This window comes from Mauremys mutica, chromosome 12, assembly GCF_020497125.1.
Source record: "Mauremys mutica isolate MM-2020 ecotype Southern chromosome 12, ASM2049712v1, whole genome shotgun sequence".
NCBI classification, from domain to species: Eukaryota; Metazoa; Chordata; order Testudines; family Geoemydidae; genus Mauremys; species Mauremys mutica.
This window is the reverse complement of record NC_059083.1, coordinates 14,105,717-14,121,270: the sequence shown is the minus strand read 5'-3', so window position 1 is coordinate 14,121,270 and position 15,554 is coordinate 14,105,717. Positions and strand designations below refer to the sequence as shown.

Sequence of the window (15,554 nt, the reverse complement as noted above, 5' to 3'; positions counted from 1 at the left end):
GCAGCAGGGTGGATTTGATTTAAATCACTAGTCAGGATGACTCCATTTAATCATAGTTTTCTACATAAACATGTATTCTTGTTGGTTGTTATAACCTTAGGACATATTCTTCACAAGGCAGAGATAGATGTAGGTTTCATTTTTGGAAGGTACACACTATACATTTGTAAACAGTGATTTATTTTGAAAACTTTTCAGATGAGTTTTACAGCTGTATCAGACAATGAATGTTTGGTTATTTCATTTCATTAAATTTTAACTGGTTATTTCATTGTTTGGTTATTTCATTCATGCCATGTTGTATTAGGAGGAGAACATCACCAGACAGACATTTAAATAACAGAAATCTGATTTTCTTGATTTTTTTTTAAAGTCATTGATTTTTATTCACCCTGGGATAAAACATGCCCTGGGATGGAGAATTAAGCAGTTCAACAGCCCAGATTGTACCCTGGGGTATGTCTCACACCCGCTGTCTCCTGGGACCCACATGGCACCATTGGGGTTTCATCATCCTGATCCTGAAAGGGAAGCTGAGCAGGGCAAAGCAGAGAAGAGGAACCAGCCGACATCCTCAACTGCTTCGGCTTCGGCTAAATCCTGAACTCCCCCTGGGATGTGAGACTTGAGGTTCTGCCGCCAGCCTTCCCCCCCTGCATTTGTTTCCTTCCCAATGGTCAGGAGTGAAAGTAACTGAAAGGACTTAGCGATATGCCGGAGTCTTGAGCAGGGGGAGGGTCCTCAACCGGAATTGGTGGGATCTTTAAATCCCTGGGCCCTTTACATTGAGATTTAAAGGGCCCGGGACTCTGGCTGCCGTAGCAGTGGCTGGGAGCCCCAGGCTCTTTAAATCATGGCGGGAGCTGCGGCAGCGGCCGGGAGCCACAGGGCTCTGGCAGTGATGTAAACGGCCCAGGGCTCTGCTGCAGTAGCGGCGGCCAGAGCCCCTGGTGACGTCGCTGGCAAAGGTTGGGACAATAAATTACCAATGGTGTTGGCAGCCATCCGGAGCAATGATGGATTGGATACTGACTACCAGCCGTATCCCATTCTCTGTGGAAGGTCTATGAGCTTGTGGAACCCTTTAGTGTGGAACCCTTTATTATATGGAGGAGATGGAGGAGTCTCTGTTGTCCTGGGCCTTCATCTGCAACTCCAAGGAGCCAGTCTTGGGCAGGAAGCCAGGATCCAAGGGGTGCCATTTTCTCCATTTCTTACACAGTTTTAAAGCCGTCCCGCTGGTGTTATTTCCTTTCTTGCCGATTCTTCATTTTTTTTCCAGGGACATGACAAAACTGGTGTATTATAAACAGTTCTTTTTGACCAATTCAGCCTTCAGTTCTTGCTTTGGTTGCCGAATGCAAATCATGCACTCGTGTCGAAACACACTCCAGCCACATGTTACATGGATAGATAGGTTATATTTGTACATATCCCAACGTTGTCTGCGTCTCCCAAGGGGGCTCAGTGACCCTGTTCCCATCCTCTGGAATTGAATTATCCCTCAGCTGGCTGGCTGAGGGCTCTGGCTGTACCCAGCGCCCCCCTCACCTCCTCCCTGGAGCTCAGAGCTGCGCGGAGCCCCTCCCTGCCTGTGGTGGGGGCCCTAGAGACCAGCCAGAGCCAAGAACAAAAGTTTGTAGCATGTGAGTGAGCAGGGCTGCGGGAGTCAGGCGCGGCAGGGGTATTGAGCAAGGCTGGGAACAGGCTGTCATAAACAGACAAAGACATTTTGCAGCATGAGCTTTCGTGGGTGAATACCCACTTCGTCAGTATTTCCATTCTTGCATCCGACGAAATGGGTATTCACCCACGAAAGCTCATGCTGCAAAACGTCTGTTAGTCTATGAGGTGCCACAGGATTCTTTGCTGCTTTTACAGAACCAGACTAACACGGCTACCTCTCTGATAATAAACAGACAGTTAAGGGTTAATGCCTCTTTAACCTGCAAAGAGTTAAGAAGTTCACCTAACCTGGCTGACACCTGACTAGAGGAAGCAATGGGGGAACACGATGTTTCAAAAGGAAGGAGAGAAGTTTCCTTTGTTTAGAGAGTCTCAGTTTCAGCCAGAGTGAAAAAGATCAAGGAACCAGCCTCTTATCAGAGTAGTAAGTTTTAGAAAGGAATAAATAGGTTTATGTTTATTTCTTTGTAACCTGTCTTGTGCAATTAGAGGTAGAATCTAATTGGCTATTTGGATATTTTTCATTAGTGTACTAACTTTTTGCCCAGGGGAACATCCTCTGTGTTTTGATTCTGTTGTCTGTAAGGGTACGTCTACACTATGGGATTATTCCGATTTTACATAAACCGGTTTAGTAAAACAGATTGTATAAAGTCAAGTGCACGCGGCCACACTAAGCACATTAATTCGGTGGTGTGCGTCCATGGTCCAAGGCTAGTGTCGATTTCTGGAGTGTTGCACTGTGGGTAGCTATTCCGTAGCTATCCCATAGTTCCTGCAGTCTCCCCCACCCCTTGTAATTCTGGGTTGAGATCCCAGTGCCTGATGGGGGAAAAAATCATTGTTGCGGGTGATTCTGGGTAAATGTCGTCAGTCACTCCTTCCTCTGGGAAAGCAACGGCAGACAATCATTTCGTGCCCTTTTTCCCTGGATTGCCCTGGATTGCCCTGGCAGACGCCATAGCATGGCAACCATGGAGCCTGTTTTGCTTTTTGTCACTGTCACCGTATGTGTACTAGATGCCGCTGACAGAGGCGATTCAGCAGCGCTACACAGCAGCATTCATTTCCTTTTGCATGATAGCAGAGACGGTTATCAGCCGTTCTGTACCATCTGCTTCCATTGTAAATTGGCAATGAGATGACGGTTACCAGTCTTTCTGTACTGTACTGTCTGCTGCTGTTATGGGTGCCCCTGGCTGAGGTCATCTGGGGGCGCAAAAGACAAAACTGGGAATGACTCCCCGAGTCAATCCCTCCTTTATGGTATCTAAAAATAGAATCAGTCCTGCCTAGAATATGGGGCAAGTGTACTAGAGAACCAGCAGAAATGATGAGCTGCATGCCATTCACAGGAGGTGCCCCTGCAACAACCCCACCTGTTGCTTCCCTCCTCCCCCAGCCTTCCTGGGCTACCATTGCAGTGTCACCCCATTTGTGTGATGAAGTAATAAAGAATGCAGGAATAAGAAACAGTGACTTGTTAGTGAGATAAAATGATGGGAAGGCAGCCTCCAGCTGCTATGATAGTCCAGGCAGTACAGAATCTTTTCTTTACACATGAAGGCCGGGGGCTGATGGAGCTCAGCCCCCTTTTGCTATGATGAAGACGGTTACCAGCCGTTCTGTACCATCTACTGGGAATGACCGGGAGGCCAGCCAGGAGCACTCATGGGCTGATGATGAGGACGGATACCAGTCCTTCTGTACTGTACCATCTGCCACCAGGTTGATGATGACGATGGATAGCAGTCATATTGTACCATCAGCCACCAAGGAGGGGGGGCGAGGATGCTGCAGTTCACTGCCGCAGCATCGCGTCTACCAGCAGCATTCAGTACACATCCGGTGACATTTAAAAGAGTCAAAAGACAATTTTTTTTCACTTTTCCTTCTGGGGGTGGGGGCGGGGGGTAAATTGACGAGCTATGCCCTGAACCACCCCGCACAATGTGTTTGACCCTACAGGCATTGGGAGCTCAGCCAAGAATGCAAATGCTTTTCGGAGACTGAAGGAACTGTGGAATAGCTTGAGTCCTCAGTCCCCCCTCCCTCCTTCGCTCCATGAGCGTCCATTTGATTCTTTGGCTTTCCGTTACACTTGTCACGCAGCAGTGTGTTGAGTCCCTGCTGTGGCCTCTGTCTGGAGATTTTTTTAAAATGCTTTGGAATTTCATCTTCTGTAATGGAGCTCTGATAGAACAGATTTGTCTGCCCATACAGCGATCACATCCATACGGTCCATGCTGGAGCTCTTTTTGGATTTGGGACTGCATCGCCACCCGTGCTGATCGGAGCTTCATGCTGGGCAAGCAGGAAATGATATTCAAAAGTTCATGGGGCTTTTCCTGTCTACCAGGCCACTGCATCCAAGTTCTGATTGCTGTCCAGAGCGGTCACAGTGGTTCACTGTGGGATACCGCCCGGAGGCCAATACCGTCGATTTGTGGCCACGCTAACCCTAATCCGATATGGTAATACCGATATTAGCACTACTCCTCTTGTTGGGGAGGAGTACAGAAACCAGTTTAAAGAGCACTTTATATCGATGTAAAGGGCCTCTTAATGTGGACGGGTGCGGCGTTAAATCGGTTCAACACTCCTAAAATCGGTTTAAACGCGTAGTGTAGACCAGGCCTGAGAGTAGCTGGTATGCTAATGTCTCCCAGAGGGTTTTCTTTTACCTTTCTTTTCTTGAATTAAAAGCCTTTTTCTTAATACCTGATTGATTTTTTCCTTGTTTTTAGATCCAAGGGGGTTGGATCTGGATCCACCAGGAGTTGGTGGGAGAAAGGAGGGGGGATGGTTAATTTCTCCTTGTTTTATGATCCTAGGGATTGGATCTGGACTCACCAGGGAATTGGTGAAGGAGTCTCTCAAGGCTACCCAGGGAGGGGAAGGTTTTGGGGGGAAAGGGAGTGATCCAGACACTGAAAATTCTGGATGGTGGCAGCGATACAAGATCTAAGCTAGTAATTAAGCTTAGAAGTGTCCATGCAGGTCCCCACATCTGTACCCTAAAGTTCAGAGTGGGGAAGGAACCTTGACACAGGCTCTGGAGGCTGGGAAGAAGGGGGTTGGAACCAAGCTTGGTAGAGCCGGGTATGGGACTTAGTGAAGTGAAGGAGGAGGAACCGGGCTGGGGATGGCTGGGACGAGCCAGACTGGGAAGGGAAAAGAACAAAGAGTGGTGTCTGTGTCTGACTCACTGAGCTAGCAGTCATAGAAGCTGACTTGTCGCTAAAACTGAGTCAGAGGAGAAAAAAAGGACTGGTGCCTGAAGAGAATTCCTGTTCTTCCTACACTGCGCACCCCAAGCACTGCTGGGCTGTTCAGCCCTAGAGGGAAATGTTCCATTCTAGGGAGGATGAAAGGCCATTTGGGAGGTGATGGCCCAGAGCCCTGGCAGGCAAGGGCCTGGTGGGGGCTGGACTCAGCCATTGGTATCAGCTATTTTGGGTCCTGGCTGACATGCCAGCCACCATGTGAAACGCTTCCCTGTGGCCTTTTGACCTGCACACCGAGGTATGTCACTGCCAAGTCCCTCTCCTAGGAGGGGAGGGGAGGGGGAAGGCTGCAGGGTGATCTTCCACCTCTGTGCAGCCAGGGGCCAATGCTTCCCACTGCCATGCTGGAGCCTCCACGTGTATGTACTGACCAGGGCCCAGGGGGCCGTCCACAAAGTGCGCAGCTATGTGGGGCACCAGGAAGTTTGGGGCACCAAAGCCCCTGCCCTGGCTTTGCCCCACCCCGCCTCTTCCTGCCTGTGCCCCACCCCAGCCCTGCCCCTAAGGACTCTGCAGCAGGGCCTGGCCTACACTCACCGGTGGCAAGAAGTACAGAGACCTGGCCCCAGCCGTGCCCCCGGTGAGTGCTGGGGGGTGGTTCCTCCCTGTCTCCCAAGCCAAGCCCCCTGTGGAGACCTGGGGCTTCCCTCCTCCCCCAGGGGGATTCTGTAGGGGCTCAGAATAGCTAGGGACGGCCCTGGTATTGACAAATAAAATGGACAGAATTTTAAAATATTGTGCACAGAATTTTTAATGTTTTGGTTCTGAAAGCCCTCAGGAATGTGGCAGGCTGGACAGTTGTGGGGTGGGGGCTGTGAGGGGGTGCTGGGCAGTGTGGGGAGTGTGTCGGTGGGAGGCCACTGGGCATGGGAGTTGCTGGGCATAAGGGGGTGGGGGGACCTGGGCAGGACAGCGGTGTGGCAGGCACACGGGCAGCGCAGGGCTGGGGTTGGGGGTGCAGGTGGCAGGGAAGTGCAGGGGTTAAGGTGAAGGTGGCACTGTGGAGAGGTTGGGGTGAAGGTGGCAAAATGTAGGGGTTAGGGGCACAGTGTAGCAGTTAGGGTGCAGAAGGGGGCAAGGATTAGTGGCAAAGGGGGTGCAAGATGGGGAGCCCACAGGGGCTAGGAAAAAAGGCCCTGAGGCCGGCCCTGCCCCCTGGTGGATATGAGGGTGGGTTTCTGCTGCCACCCCTTACTTCCTCTCTTTCTCCTTTTGCTTCTCTCTCCCATGAGTTTGGCTCAGCCAGCCCAGCCAGCTCCAACTTTTGCACCAGTGCTGGTAGGGTGACCAGATGTCCCAATTGTATAGGGACAGTCCCGATATTTGGGATTTTGCCTTACATAGGTGCCTATTAACCAGGGGCGGCTCCAGGCCCCAGCACGCCAAGCACATGCTTGGGGTGGCATGCCGCGGGGCGCACTCTGCCTGGCGCTGGGAGGGTGGCAGGCGGCTCCGGTGGACCTCCCACAGGTGTGCCTGCGGAGGGTCCGCTGGTCCCGTGACTTTACCAGAGCTGGAGCCGCCTGCCGCCCTCCCGGCGACTGACAGAGCGCCCCCCGCGGCATGCTGCCCTGCTTGGGGTGGTGAAATGTCTAGAGCCGCTCCTGCTATTAATTGTCTGATATAGGTGCCTATTACCCCCCCATCCCCTCCTGATTTTTCACACTTGCTGTCTGGTCACCCAGTGCTGGTAACATGCGCCCAGAGATGCTGCATTGAGACTCGTTGATCGCTAGGACCCAGGAGCAGCCGGGAGGCGGCTCCGGGGCAGCGAGCGCTGGGCTCAGGCCCGGCCGCAGGAAGTGACTCGCAGCCGCTGCGGTGACTCTGGCTCCCAGGCTCCTGGCGAGATCCCCGAGCCCCGGGGGGCGGCTGGTGCTGGGAGCCCGGAGCCCTGGCTGCAGCCGGGAGAGGGGAATCTCCAGCAGGGCCCTTCCCGCTGCTCCCCCCCCCCAGGAGCCTCTCCCAGGGCAGAGCCCCCAGCCCGGCCCGGCCCCTGCCCCGGGGGGCCCCGCTCGGAGGGAAGGTGAGAGAGACCCGCCCCCCCCGGGGCTGCAGGGGGAGGTTTGGCCCCAGGCTGCTCCCAGCGGAGCTGGCTGCGATTCCCGCCCGGGGCCCGGGAAAGCTGCCGCCAGCCCCGGTGGGGGCGGGGCGGGGGAGTCCGGCTGGGCCGTGCTGGGGGCTGGGACAGCGGCATTTGGGGGGACTGAAGGGGGAGAACCGGGGCACAGGCCCCGCCAGGCGGGCCGCAGGGGGAAACCCAGGAATAGGGAGGAGCAGAGGGGAGAAAAGTTCCCCCAGATGGGCTGAGCCAGCTGCTGCGGTTGCATAAATGGGGGGCTTTTCCTTTCCCAGGATCTCAGCTCCCATTTCCCAGGGCCGTGTCCTTAAAGGCCCAGTGCATCGCAGAGCCGGGACAGAGCCGGGACAGAGCCGCTCTCCCCCCTGTATAAGATGTTACTGAGCTGCTAAAGGAGACTTGATCCAGTGAAATATTTGCAGACACCCCCACAAAGTTCTCACTGTCACACCTGCTTCGAGTGTTTAAAAGAATCCGGGTCTCAAGCCTGGTCTACACTAGGCGTTTAAATCGGTTTTAGGAGCGTAAAACCAATTTAACGCCACAACCGTCCACACTAGGAGGCACCTTATATCGATTTTAATGGCTCTTTAAACCGGTTTCTGTACTCCTCCCTAACGAGAGGAATAGCGCTAGTATCGGTATTACCATATCTGATTAGGGTTAGTGTGGCCGCTGATCGACGGTATTGGCCTCCGGGTGGTATCCCACAGTGCACCACTGACCGCTCTGGACAGCAATCTGAACTCGGATGCAGTGGCCAGGTAGACAGGAAAAGCCCCGCGAACTTTTGAATATTTCCTGTTTGCCCAGCATGGAGCTCCGATCAGCACGTGTGGCGATGCAGTTAAAAATCAAAATAAAAGTAAGAGCTCCCGCATGGACCATGCGGACTTGATCGCTGTAAGGGCAGGCAAATCTGTTCTATCAGCGCTCCGTTACAGAAGATGAAATTCAAAATCATTTTTTTAAAATCTCCAGACAGAGCTCCAAATGCTTCTAGGGTCAAACACCGTGTCCGCGGTGGGTCAGGGCATAGCTCGGCAATTTTTGCCCCATCAGGCACTGGGATCTCAACCCGGAAGTTCCAAGGGGCGGGGGAGGCTGCGGGAACTATGGGATAGCTACGGAATAGCTACCCACAGTGCAACGCTCCAGAAATTGACACTAGCCTCGAACCGTGGACGCACACCACCGATTTAATGTGTTTAGTGTGGCCACGCGCACTCGATTTTATAAAATCTATTTTACAAAACCGGTTTATGCAAGTTCGGAATAGTCCCGTAGTGTAGACGTACCCTCAGTCCCTGTGTCTGCGTAAAGCCGCCCAGCGCTTCAAGCATCCGTGTGTCCTCGCCACTGTCCCTGTTCCTCTGAGTTTCACTCCTCTTGGAACCCAGTCTGGGAAGTTTCACTCCTTTTCATTAGTTCCTTATCAAAATATGATTTTCATTACTTTGAACTCTTCATCCTAAACTTTATTAACATTGTGCAGAGGGACGTCATTGTGCCCTGGAATTCATATTTTTAATGGCAAATCATCATGGGAAATATGAATAGTTGCGAGTAGCTTCAGCAATCACATCTCAGGGTGACACTGTAACAGTTCCCGTTTCTATTGCAGTGTTGTAGTTTGAGTTCAGTGCTGATTGATTCATGGGCTGGTCTGAAAACTTCAGTTTCCTTTGCTTTTAGCCAACTGTTATTTTGTCGCTCTCCAGCACGGTGGTGTTTTTTCCTCATGTCCCATTTGTGTATAGAACTTGGTTCCGAAATATTCACTAACAGACAGAAGTTTTAAGGTTGAAGGCACCTAGATATTTTTAAATGTTCGACTAGTGGCCTCAATCATTTAAAAAATCAGTTCCTAAGGGCCTTAGAGTGTCTCCTATAAAATGCTTTTCAAAAATAAATTTTTGTGGTATTTTTTTTTTAACTAAGGACAGATCTACATCCCCAAGATAGATTGGCAAACCCAAGAATCTGAACCCCATGAGTTATGCACCCAAAAGTCTAGGATTTAAATAAAGAATTAAACAATTTTTCTTTTTTTTTAACCTTTTTGTGTCTGAGCCTTTGGGGTGTACTAGCTACGTAGGCCCGTTCAAAGGATCCATATAGCTAGGATGGTTGTACAATCTCGTAACAGCCAATGCCATTTCTGGGAACATGTGATCCCCCTCCCCCACTTGCAATTGAAAATTGATTTTAAAACCCTATTTCTGTAGATACCCCCGCCCCCTCCTGCACACTCCGAAGTGCGCACTTGACTTTCCTGTGACTTCATTTATTGCATTTATTTTAACTGATCTAAGAAACATTGGTTGGCCAGATGGACAAACTGAATAATTAAGCCTCTGTTTAAAAAAAAAACCAAACACTTAAAAAACATTAAAAGGGATAAAATGTTTCCTAGTTTACGGAAATCCTCAGCCTAGCTCTGCCCTTGGGGTTTGGGGCTGGGGGCGCGGATTGCATGGTTCGCCTAGGGCACCTGGTGTAGGGCCGCCCCTGCGTTCTGATGTAGGACAGGGGTAACAGACGCTGCTGTCTGTCTAAGTCACATTTTCCTGGCAGAGCCTAGTTACAAGGGAACTATCCACAGGCAGCCCCCTCCCTTCTGGCACGCACACACGCTGCTCTCAGTCTTGCATCTGAAGAAGTGGGTATTCACCCACGAAAGCTCATGCTGCAAAACGTCTGTTAGTCTATAAGGTGCCACAGGATTCTTTGCTGCTGCTCTCAGGTTACACTGGTTTTTTTTAAAAAGAGACACACTCATGATTGTTGGGGCTCTGATTCCTGAATGTTCAGGGCTGGCCTAGGTCTTGGTCTGATTTCCGTGCAGGATTCAGATCTCAGCCACACCGGAGTCACTGCTGGCTGTGACCAGGGAAGAGTGTGGATGGGCCACTGGGCTCAGCCTCTACCTGCTTGTCCATGGGGGCTGCTGCAGGAGTCCAGGGCAGCTCGTTCTTCAGGTGATGCCACCAGAGGGCTCCAGCTGTTGCTAAGGGGGAGAGGTTTACACTGCAGTGGGCAACAATCCCCCCAAAATGGCCCCTTTGATTCTGCTCTTTTCCTAGTGTTTGGCTCAGAGATGCTGTTACTGGGAGGGTCTGAAGAACCTGGGGGAAATTGGAGTGTGACATGGACTGAAGCCCCTTCTGTAACCTCCCCCATTGCCCCTCTTGCCCCAACAGGCTGAAGAATCAGGTCCACATTTTACTCCAGATCAGCCCATTTTCCAGAAGCCAGGGAAGGGAAATGGCTGTGATGGAGCCAGCTCAGGTAGGGGATTTTCAGGGAGCTGCTGGGTGGGGGGAGGGAGAGGCAGGGAAGAGACAGGGTGTGAGAAACCTGCTGATTTTCTGTGTAGGACCATTGGTGATGGGGAGGGAGGGACATTCGCCCATTTAAAAAACAGGAGACAACCCCCCTGCACAGGGATGGAACCTGAACCCAGTAGCCAGAGGCTGCTGTGAAATACGCAGAGAAGCTGTTGGGATTCCTGTCCCTGTCCCCGGCTCAGACATCTGCTTCCTGTATCAGCCTCTGGCTGGCAGGGGTATGAGAAATGAGAAGACCCTGCGCTGCTCCGTGTGCTGGGGGGACAGGGAGCTCTCACCTTCTCCCACCCCCTGAAGCCTCCTGGCTGCTATGATGGGTAGGGGTCTGATTCTGCTACCCTGGCCTCCCTGAGCTTCGAGTTTTTCCCCCTTTCCCGTGACTAGTGGGATTGTGGCTGGGGCAGCTGACTGAGGGACTCTTGTTGTTCCAGATGCCGGTGACCTTCGAGGAGGTGGCTGTGTATTTCACCCAGGGGCAGGGGGCTCTGCTGGACCCCACTCAGAGAGCCCTCTACAGGGATGTCATGCAGGAGAACTACGAGACAGTGACCTCGCTGGGTAAGGGATTCCTGTCCCCTCGGTTATTAGAAGCCGTGGAGTCTTCATGTCTGACTCTGGTCAGGTTCTTCCCTCGTTATTTAGATCAGAGGCAAATGGGCTCCATAATGCACAGCTGCCGTGTGAGAGAGACTTGCATCTCCGTACCCTCTCCAGTGGGACATTGGTGTCAAAAATTAATGGCCATGCCAGCTCATCCCCACCCCTCCAGCTTTCAAAGGGGCAGAATTCATTCATTGTCCTTTCTGTATTGATTCCCATTTGCACACACAATCCTTATTTACCGCCCTTCTTGGGAATAGCTCCTGCCATTGAGATGGCTTAGAAATAGGAGGGGTTTAATGCCAGAGCTGTGTGTACATCAGCAAGGCCCCTAGACTGGGCAGATCCTGGGAACTCCTAGTGAGGGTGTAAAAATTCCCCTCACCTCCCCAGAGGTCTGCCTCTCCCAAGGGGGCTCAGTGACCACGTTCCCGTCCTCTTGGGTTCCACGTTCCCCAGCAGAGCACAGGGACAGGTTCCGCTCACAGAATGTCCCTTGTGACAGATGCGCTCTCAACCCTCCATGCAGCCTGATCTGGTCTGATCTCTCCCCCCTCACCCCCACCACATAGGATTTCCCATGCCCAAACCTGAGCTGATCTCCCGCCTGGAACGAGGGGAAGAGCCGTGGGTCCCGGATCTCCAGGTCTGCGAGGAAAGAGAGAGCCTAAGAGGCAATCGCACAGGTGAGGACTGACACCGAAACTATCTGGGGAATGAAGAAAAAGTTGAGATGCCTAAAAATGTGGTGTGAGTGACGCCCTCAGTTCTTCCTCCTCTTACCCAGGGCAGCGCAGTAGTCAGCAGATATTGCTGAGGCCATTCCACCCACCCTGTTAGCTACAGGAGTTTCCTTCCCATCTCTCCTTCCCTGTGAGTGTTTGTGTGGGATGTGGAGGCAAAATCCAGTTGCTTAGTATTTGCAACTTTAGTGTGTTGGGTTTGGCCTCGGTGCTATTCCTCTTTCTCCCCAGCACAATGACTGCTGTCTGGATTGTCTCTCTCTTCCAATAGGTGCTGAACGAGGGAGTGAAAACGAGGAGGAGAATCATCATGAGGAGGTTCCTGGGGAAGTGGAACCACAGGGGACCTTTGTGGGAAGAGTAGAAGGGAATTTTTCCCAGTGCTGGGAACAGGGAGAAGCCTGGGGAAATGGGCAGAAGTCAGAGAAGCTGCTGGGGAACCACCCAAGAAATAAACTGGATGAATCTATTAAATGTGGGATAGGAGACAAGGATCCCACAACTCAGCAGACAAATTCCAAGGAAGACAAACGCTATGAATGCCTCGGTTTTGGGGAAGGATTCATTGTGAGATCACAGCTTGTTACACATCAGACAATCCATACTGGAGAGAAACCCCTTCAGTGCTTGGACTGTGGGGAAAGGTTCAATAATCGCTCAGCCCTGAATAACCATGGGAGAAGCCACAGAAGAGAGAAACCCTCTCAATGCCTTGAGTGTGGAAAATGTTTCATTTGGAAGTCAGAACTAATTAGACATCAGCTAAGCCACACAGGAGAGAGACCCCATAAGTGCTTCGACTGTGGGAGAAGTTTCAAACAGAGGTCAGACCTTGTTAATCATCAGGCAATCCACACAGGAGAGAGACCCCATAAGTGCTTGGACTGTGGGAAAAGTTTCATACGGAGGTCAATCCTTGTTAATCATCAGAGAATCCACACAGGGGAGAGACCCCACAAGTGCATGGACTGTGGGAAAAGTTTCACATGGAGGTCAGACCTTATTAAACATGAGAGAATCCACACAGGAGAGAGACCTCACAAGTGCTTGGACTGTGGGAAAAGTTTCAGTCGGAGGTCAGCTCTTTTAAAACATCAAGCGTTACACACAGGAGAGAGACCGCATAAGTGCGTGGACTGTGGAAAAAGTTTTATACAGAGGTCAGACCTTGTTAAACATCAGGCAATCCACACCGGAGAGAGACCCCATAATTGTTTAGATTGTGGGAAAAGTTTCATGCGGAGGTCAGACCTTGTTAAACATCAGGCAATCCACACTGGAGAGAGACCCCATAAGTGTGTGGATTGTGGAAAAAGTTTCATACAGAGGTCAGACCTTCTTAAACATCAGAGAATCCACACAGGAGAGCGATCCCACAAGTGTTTAGTCTGTGGAAAAGGTTTCATATGTAGGTCACACCTCATTAAACATCATAGAATCCACACAGGAGAGAGACCTCACAAGTGCTTAGACTGTGGGAAATGTTTCATACAGAGATCAAACCTTGTTAGACATCAGTCAATCCACACAGGGGAGAGACCCCACAAGTGGTTGGACTGTGAGGAAATTTCACGCAGAGATCACACCTCATTAAACATGAGAGAATCCACACAGGATCTTAACTTCTCTGACACAGAGACAGAAAGTGTTAAGGAAATAGCATGTAATTGACCTAGATTCAACCTTTAGAGACATGTTAGAAAAGTGTGTCCTCCTCAGATAAACTAGAGCTTCAAGAGGTAACCGTGTATTGTTAAAGACATGGAAGAAGATGGTAACTGTAGTAATGTTTGTTTAGCTGTATCTTGTTAGAGGTTAACAATGGAAATAAACAGTTCCTGTCTAGGGCTGTATTCTGTGAATTCAAAGCTCAAAAGAGAATATTAACATTTAGACAAAACTTGGCTGTAATAATGTCATTGTTTGTCTCCTGAAAGTTTGTTGATAAACTTGTCTATGAACTGCTTTATGGAGAATCACCTCATGCTAAACCATGTAATTAATTACTAGTGATGTTTAGGAAATAGAAGGTTATTTCAAAAGCCTGTTGTTCAGCCAATGACTGTGTGCTGTCGAGACATTGCAAAAATTATCCTTTCTTCTCTGATCTGCCTAAGCGTTATTCCGGGGGCGTGCTGGGGGTGGATCTTGCTATTCTCCTGCAGGTCGCTCTCTCTCAGGAGTGGGGGATGCAGAGGAAGATGATGGAGTCTTCATTCTAGTGCTTCGGAACAGGGAAATCTGCAGAGTGGAGACGTGGTCCTCCAGCCACATCTTTGCTGCATACTATGTGATCACCTGGCAGGCTAGAGATAACATGGCCTTCAGCAGGGCAGTGCTCCAATCAGTGGAAGACTCTGACCCCACCACCTGAATTTGGGCTTGTGAGTCACTTGCTTGGAATGGACATGAACCAGCACTCGAAGAAGAAAAACGGTTACTCACCTCGTAACTGTTGTTCTTCGAGATGTGTTGCTCGTGTCCATTCCAATATCCACCCCCCTCAGCCAGCAAGAAGGAACTGAGGGGGTGGCGGGTGGACAGGGCTCTATATTGGGCACCCAGACTGACCCTCTGGCTAGCTGTTAGGGGGAAAATCCCAGAGACTCCGTAAGACTCAAAAAAATCAGGAAAATAAATTTACCCATTTTCATCTGAAGTGGGTAAACCAGCTTCACTTCTCGTTATTCAGTTGTGTGTGTTAGAAAAGTTTTAGCATGATCATCTTTATATATATATATATATATATATATATATATAAAGCTCTTCCCATCTACAAATTATCTGGACTAGCACAGAAAAATCCTGGGGTCAACTTATTGTGGTGCCTACACCCGTGCTGGGTCAATGGGAGAGCGTTGACCAACAGTGGTGGAGACAGACCCTTGGAGTGCGTATCCAGCACTCGCGCCCAGTGCTTTTGCTGATAGATACTGATCATTGTCATTGTTCAATGAAGAAGAAAATCTCATGACAAAGGCAAAGGAAACGTGAAAAGAAAATCAGAAAGGACTACTTCAGCGAATGATCGTTTGTCTTTTGAAGTCCTTAGGAAATCTGAGCTAGCGTCTCTCAAACTGATTTAATATCAAAATATGTGACAGAACCGCCACTAGGAAAGAGAGAGAATCCTGCAGTGCAGGGTGGGATACAAACCACTTTACTGTTCATGAAGTGAAATCCCAGAGAATCTTAAGACTCAAAAACTGGAGAACAAATGGGCATTTCGACTTCCCCTACTGTGATCTTCCGCTCTGGAAAAAAGTCCCGGCCTGCAGCTTCCTGAACAGGCCAGTGTTCTGAAAGATGCGTGCATCATGCACCTTTCTGGGCCAGCCTGTGTTAATGTCAATGAAACGCCCATGGTGATCCACGGTGCATGGAGAACCATAGAGAAATACCCCTTCCGATTAACGTACTTGGATGCTAGGTGGGGTGGTACCAGAATAGGAATATGCATCCCATCTATCGCCCCTCCACAGTTAGGGAAACCCATTTGTACAATGCCATCCACAATGTCCTGCACGTTACCTGGAGTCACGCTTCTTCTGAACAGGATGCATTAATGGCCCTGCAAACTTGCATCAACACGATTCCAGTGGTCGACTTTCCCACTCCAAACTGGTTCGCGACTGATCGGTAGCTGTCTGGAGTTGCCATCTTCTAGATTGCAATAGCCACCCGCTTCTCCACCGGCAGGGCAGCTCTCAATCTCGTGTCCTTGTGCCGCAGAGTGGGGGCGAGCTCAGCACACAGTTCCAGTAAAGTGATTTTTCTCATCCAAAAGTTCTGCAGCCACTGCTCGTCA

General features: G+C 50.4%; 1 protein-coding gene across 3 annotated transcripts; it reads left to right on the top strand.

Moving 5' to 3' along the window:
* The first annotated feature begins 6,967 nt into the window (after positions 1 to 6,967).
* LOC123345484 (zinc finger protein 501-like) lies at positions 6,968 to 14,267 on the top strand. Of its 3 annotated transcripts, XM_044982437.1 has the most exons (5): positions 9,839 to 10,961; positions 11,576 to 11,689; positions 12,018 to 12,654; positions 12,739 to 13,074; positions 13,159 to 14,267. In XM_044982437.1, the coding sequence occupies exons 1-5, from the start codon at positions 10,835 to 10,837 to the stop codon at positions 13,415 to 13,417; spliced, it is 1,473 nt and encodes a 490-aa protein (XP_044838372.1). In that variant the 5' UTR covers positions 9,839 to 10,834; the 3' UTR covers positions 13,418 to 14,267. The 3 variants fall into 3 exon arrangements, with proteins under 3 accessions (XP_044838371.1, XP_044838372.1, XP_044838370.1); XM_044982436.1 differs by adding an exon at positions 6,968 to 6,999 and having other exon boundaries at positions 10,257 to 10,961; positions 12,018 to 14,264; XM_044982435.1 differs by having other exon boundaries at positions 12,018 to 14,264.
* Positions 14,268 to 15,554: the final 1,287 nt, after the last annotated feature.

What these genes read in the sequence shown, in the direction of transcription:
- LOC123345484 (XM_044982436.1), top strand. Translation starts at nt 10,835, where the DNA reads ATGCCGGTGACCTTCGAGGAGGTGGCTGTGTATTTCACCCAGGGGCAG. An exon ending in CGAGACAGTGACCTCGCTGG is followed by an intron (nt 10,962 to 11,575) that starts GTAAGGGATTCC and finishes CCCACCACATAG; the next exon opens with GATTTCCCATGCCCAAACCT. An exon ending in CCTAAGAGGCAATCGCACAG is followed by an intron (nt 11,690 to 12,017) that starts GTGAGGACTGAC and finishes CTCTTCCAATAG; the next exon opens with GTGCTGAACGAGGGAGTGAA.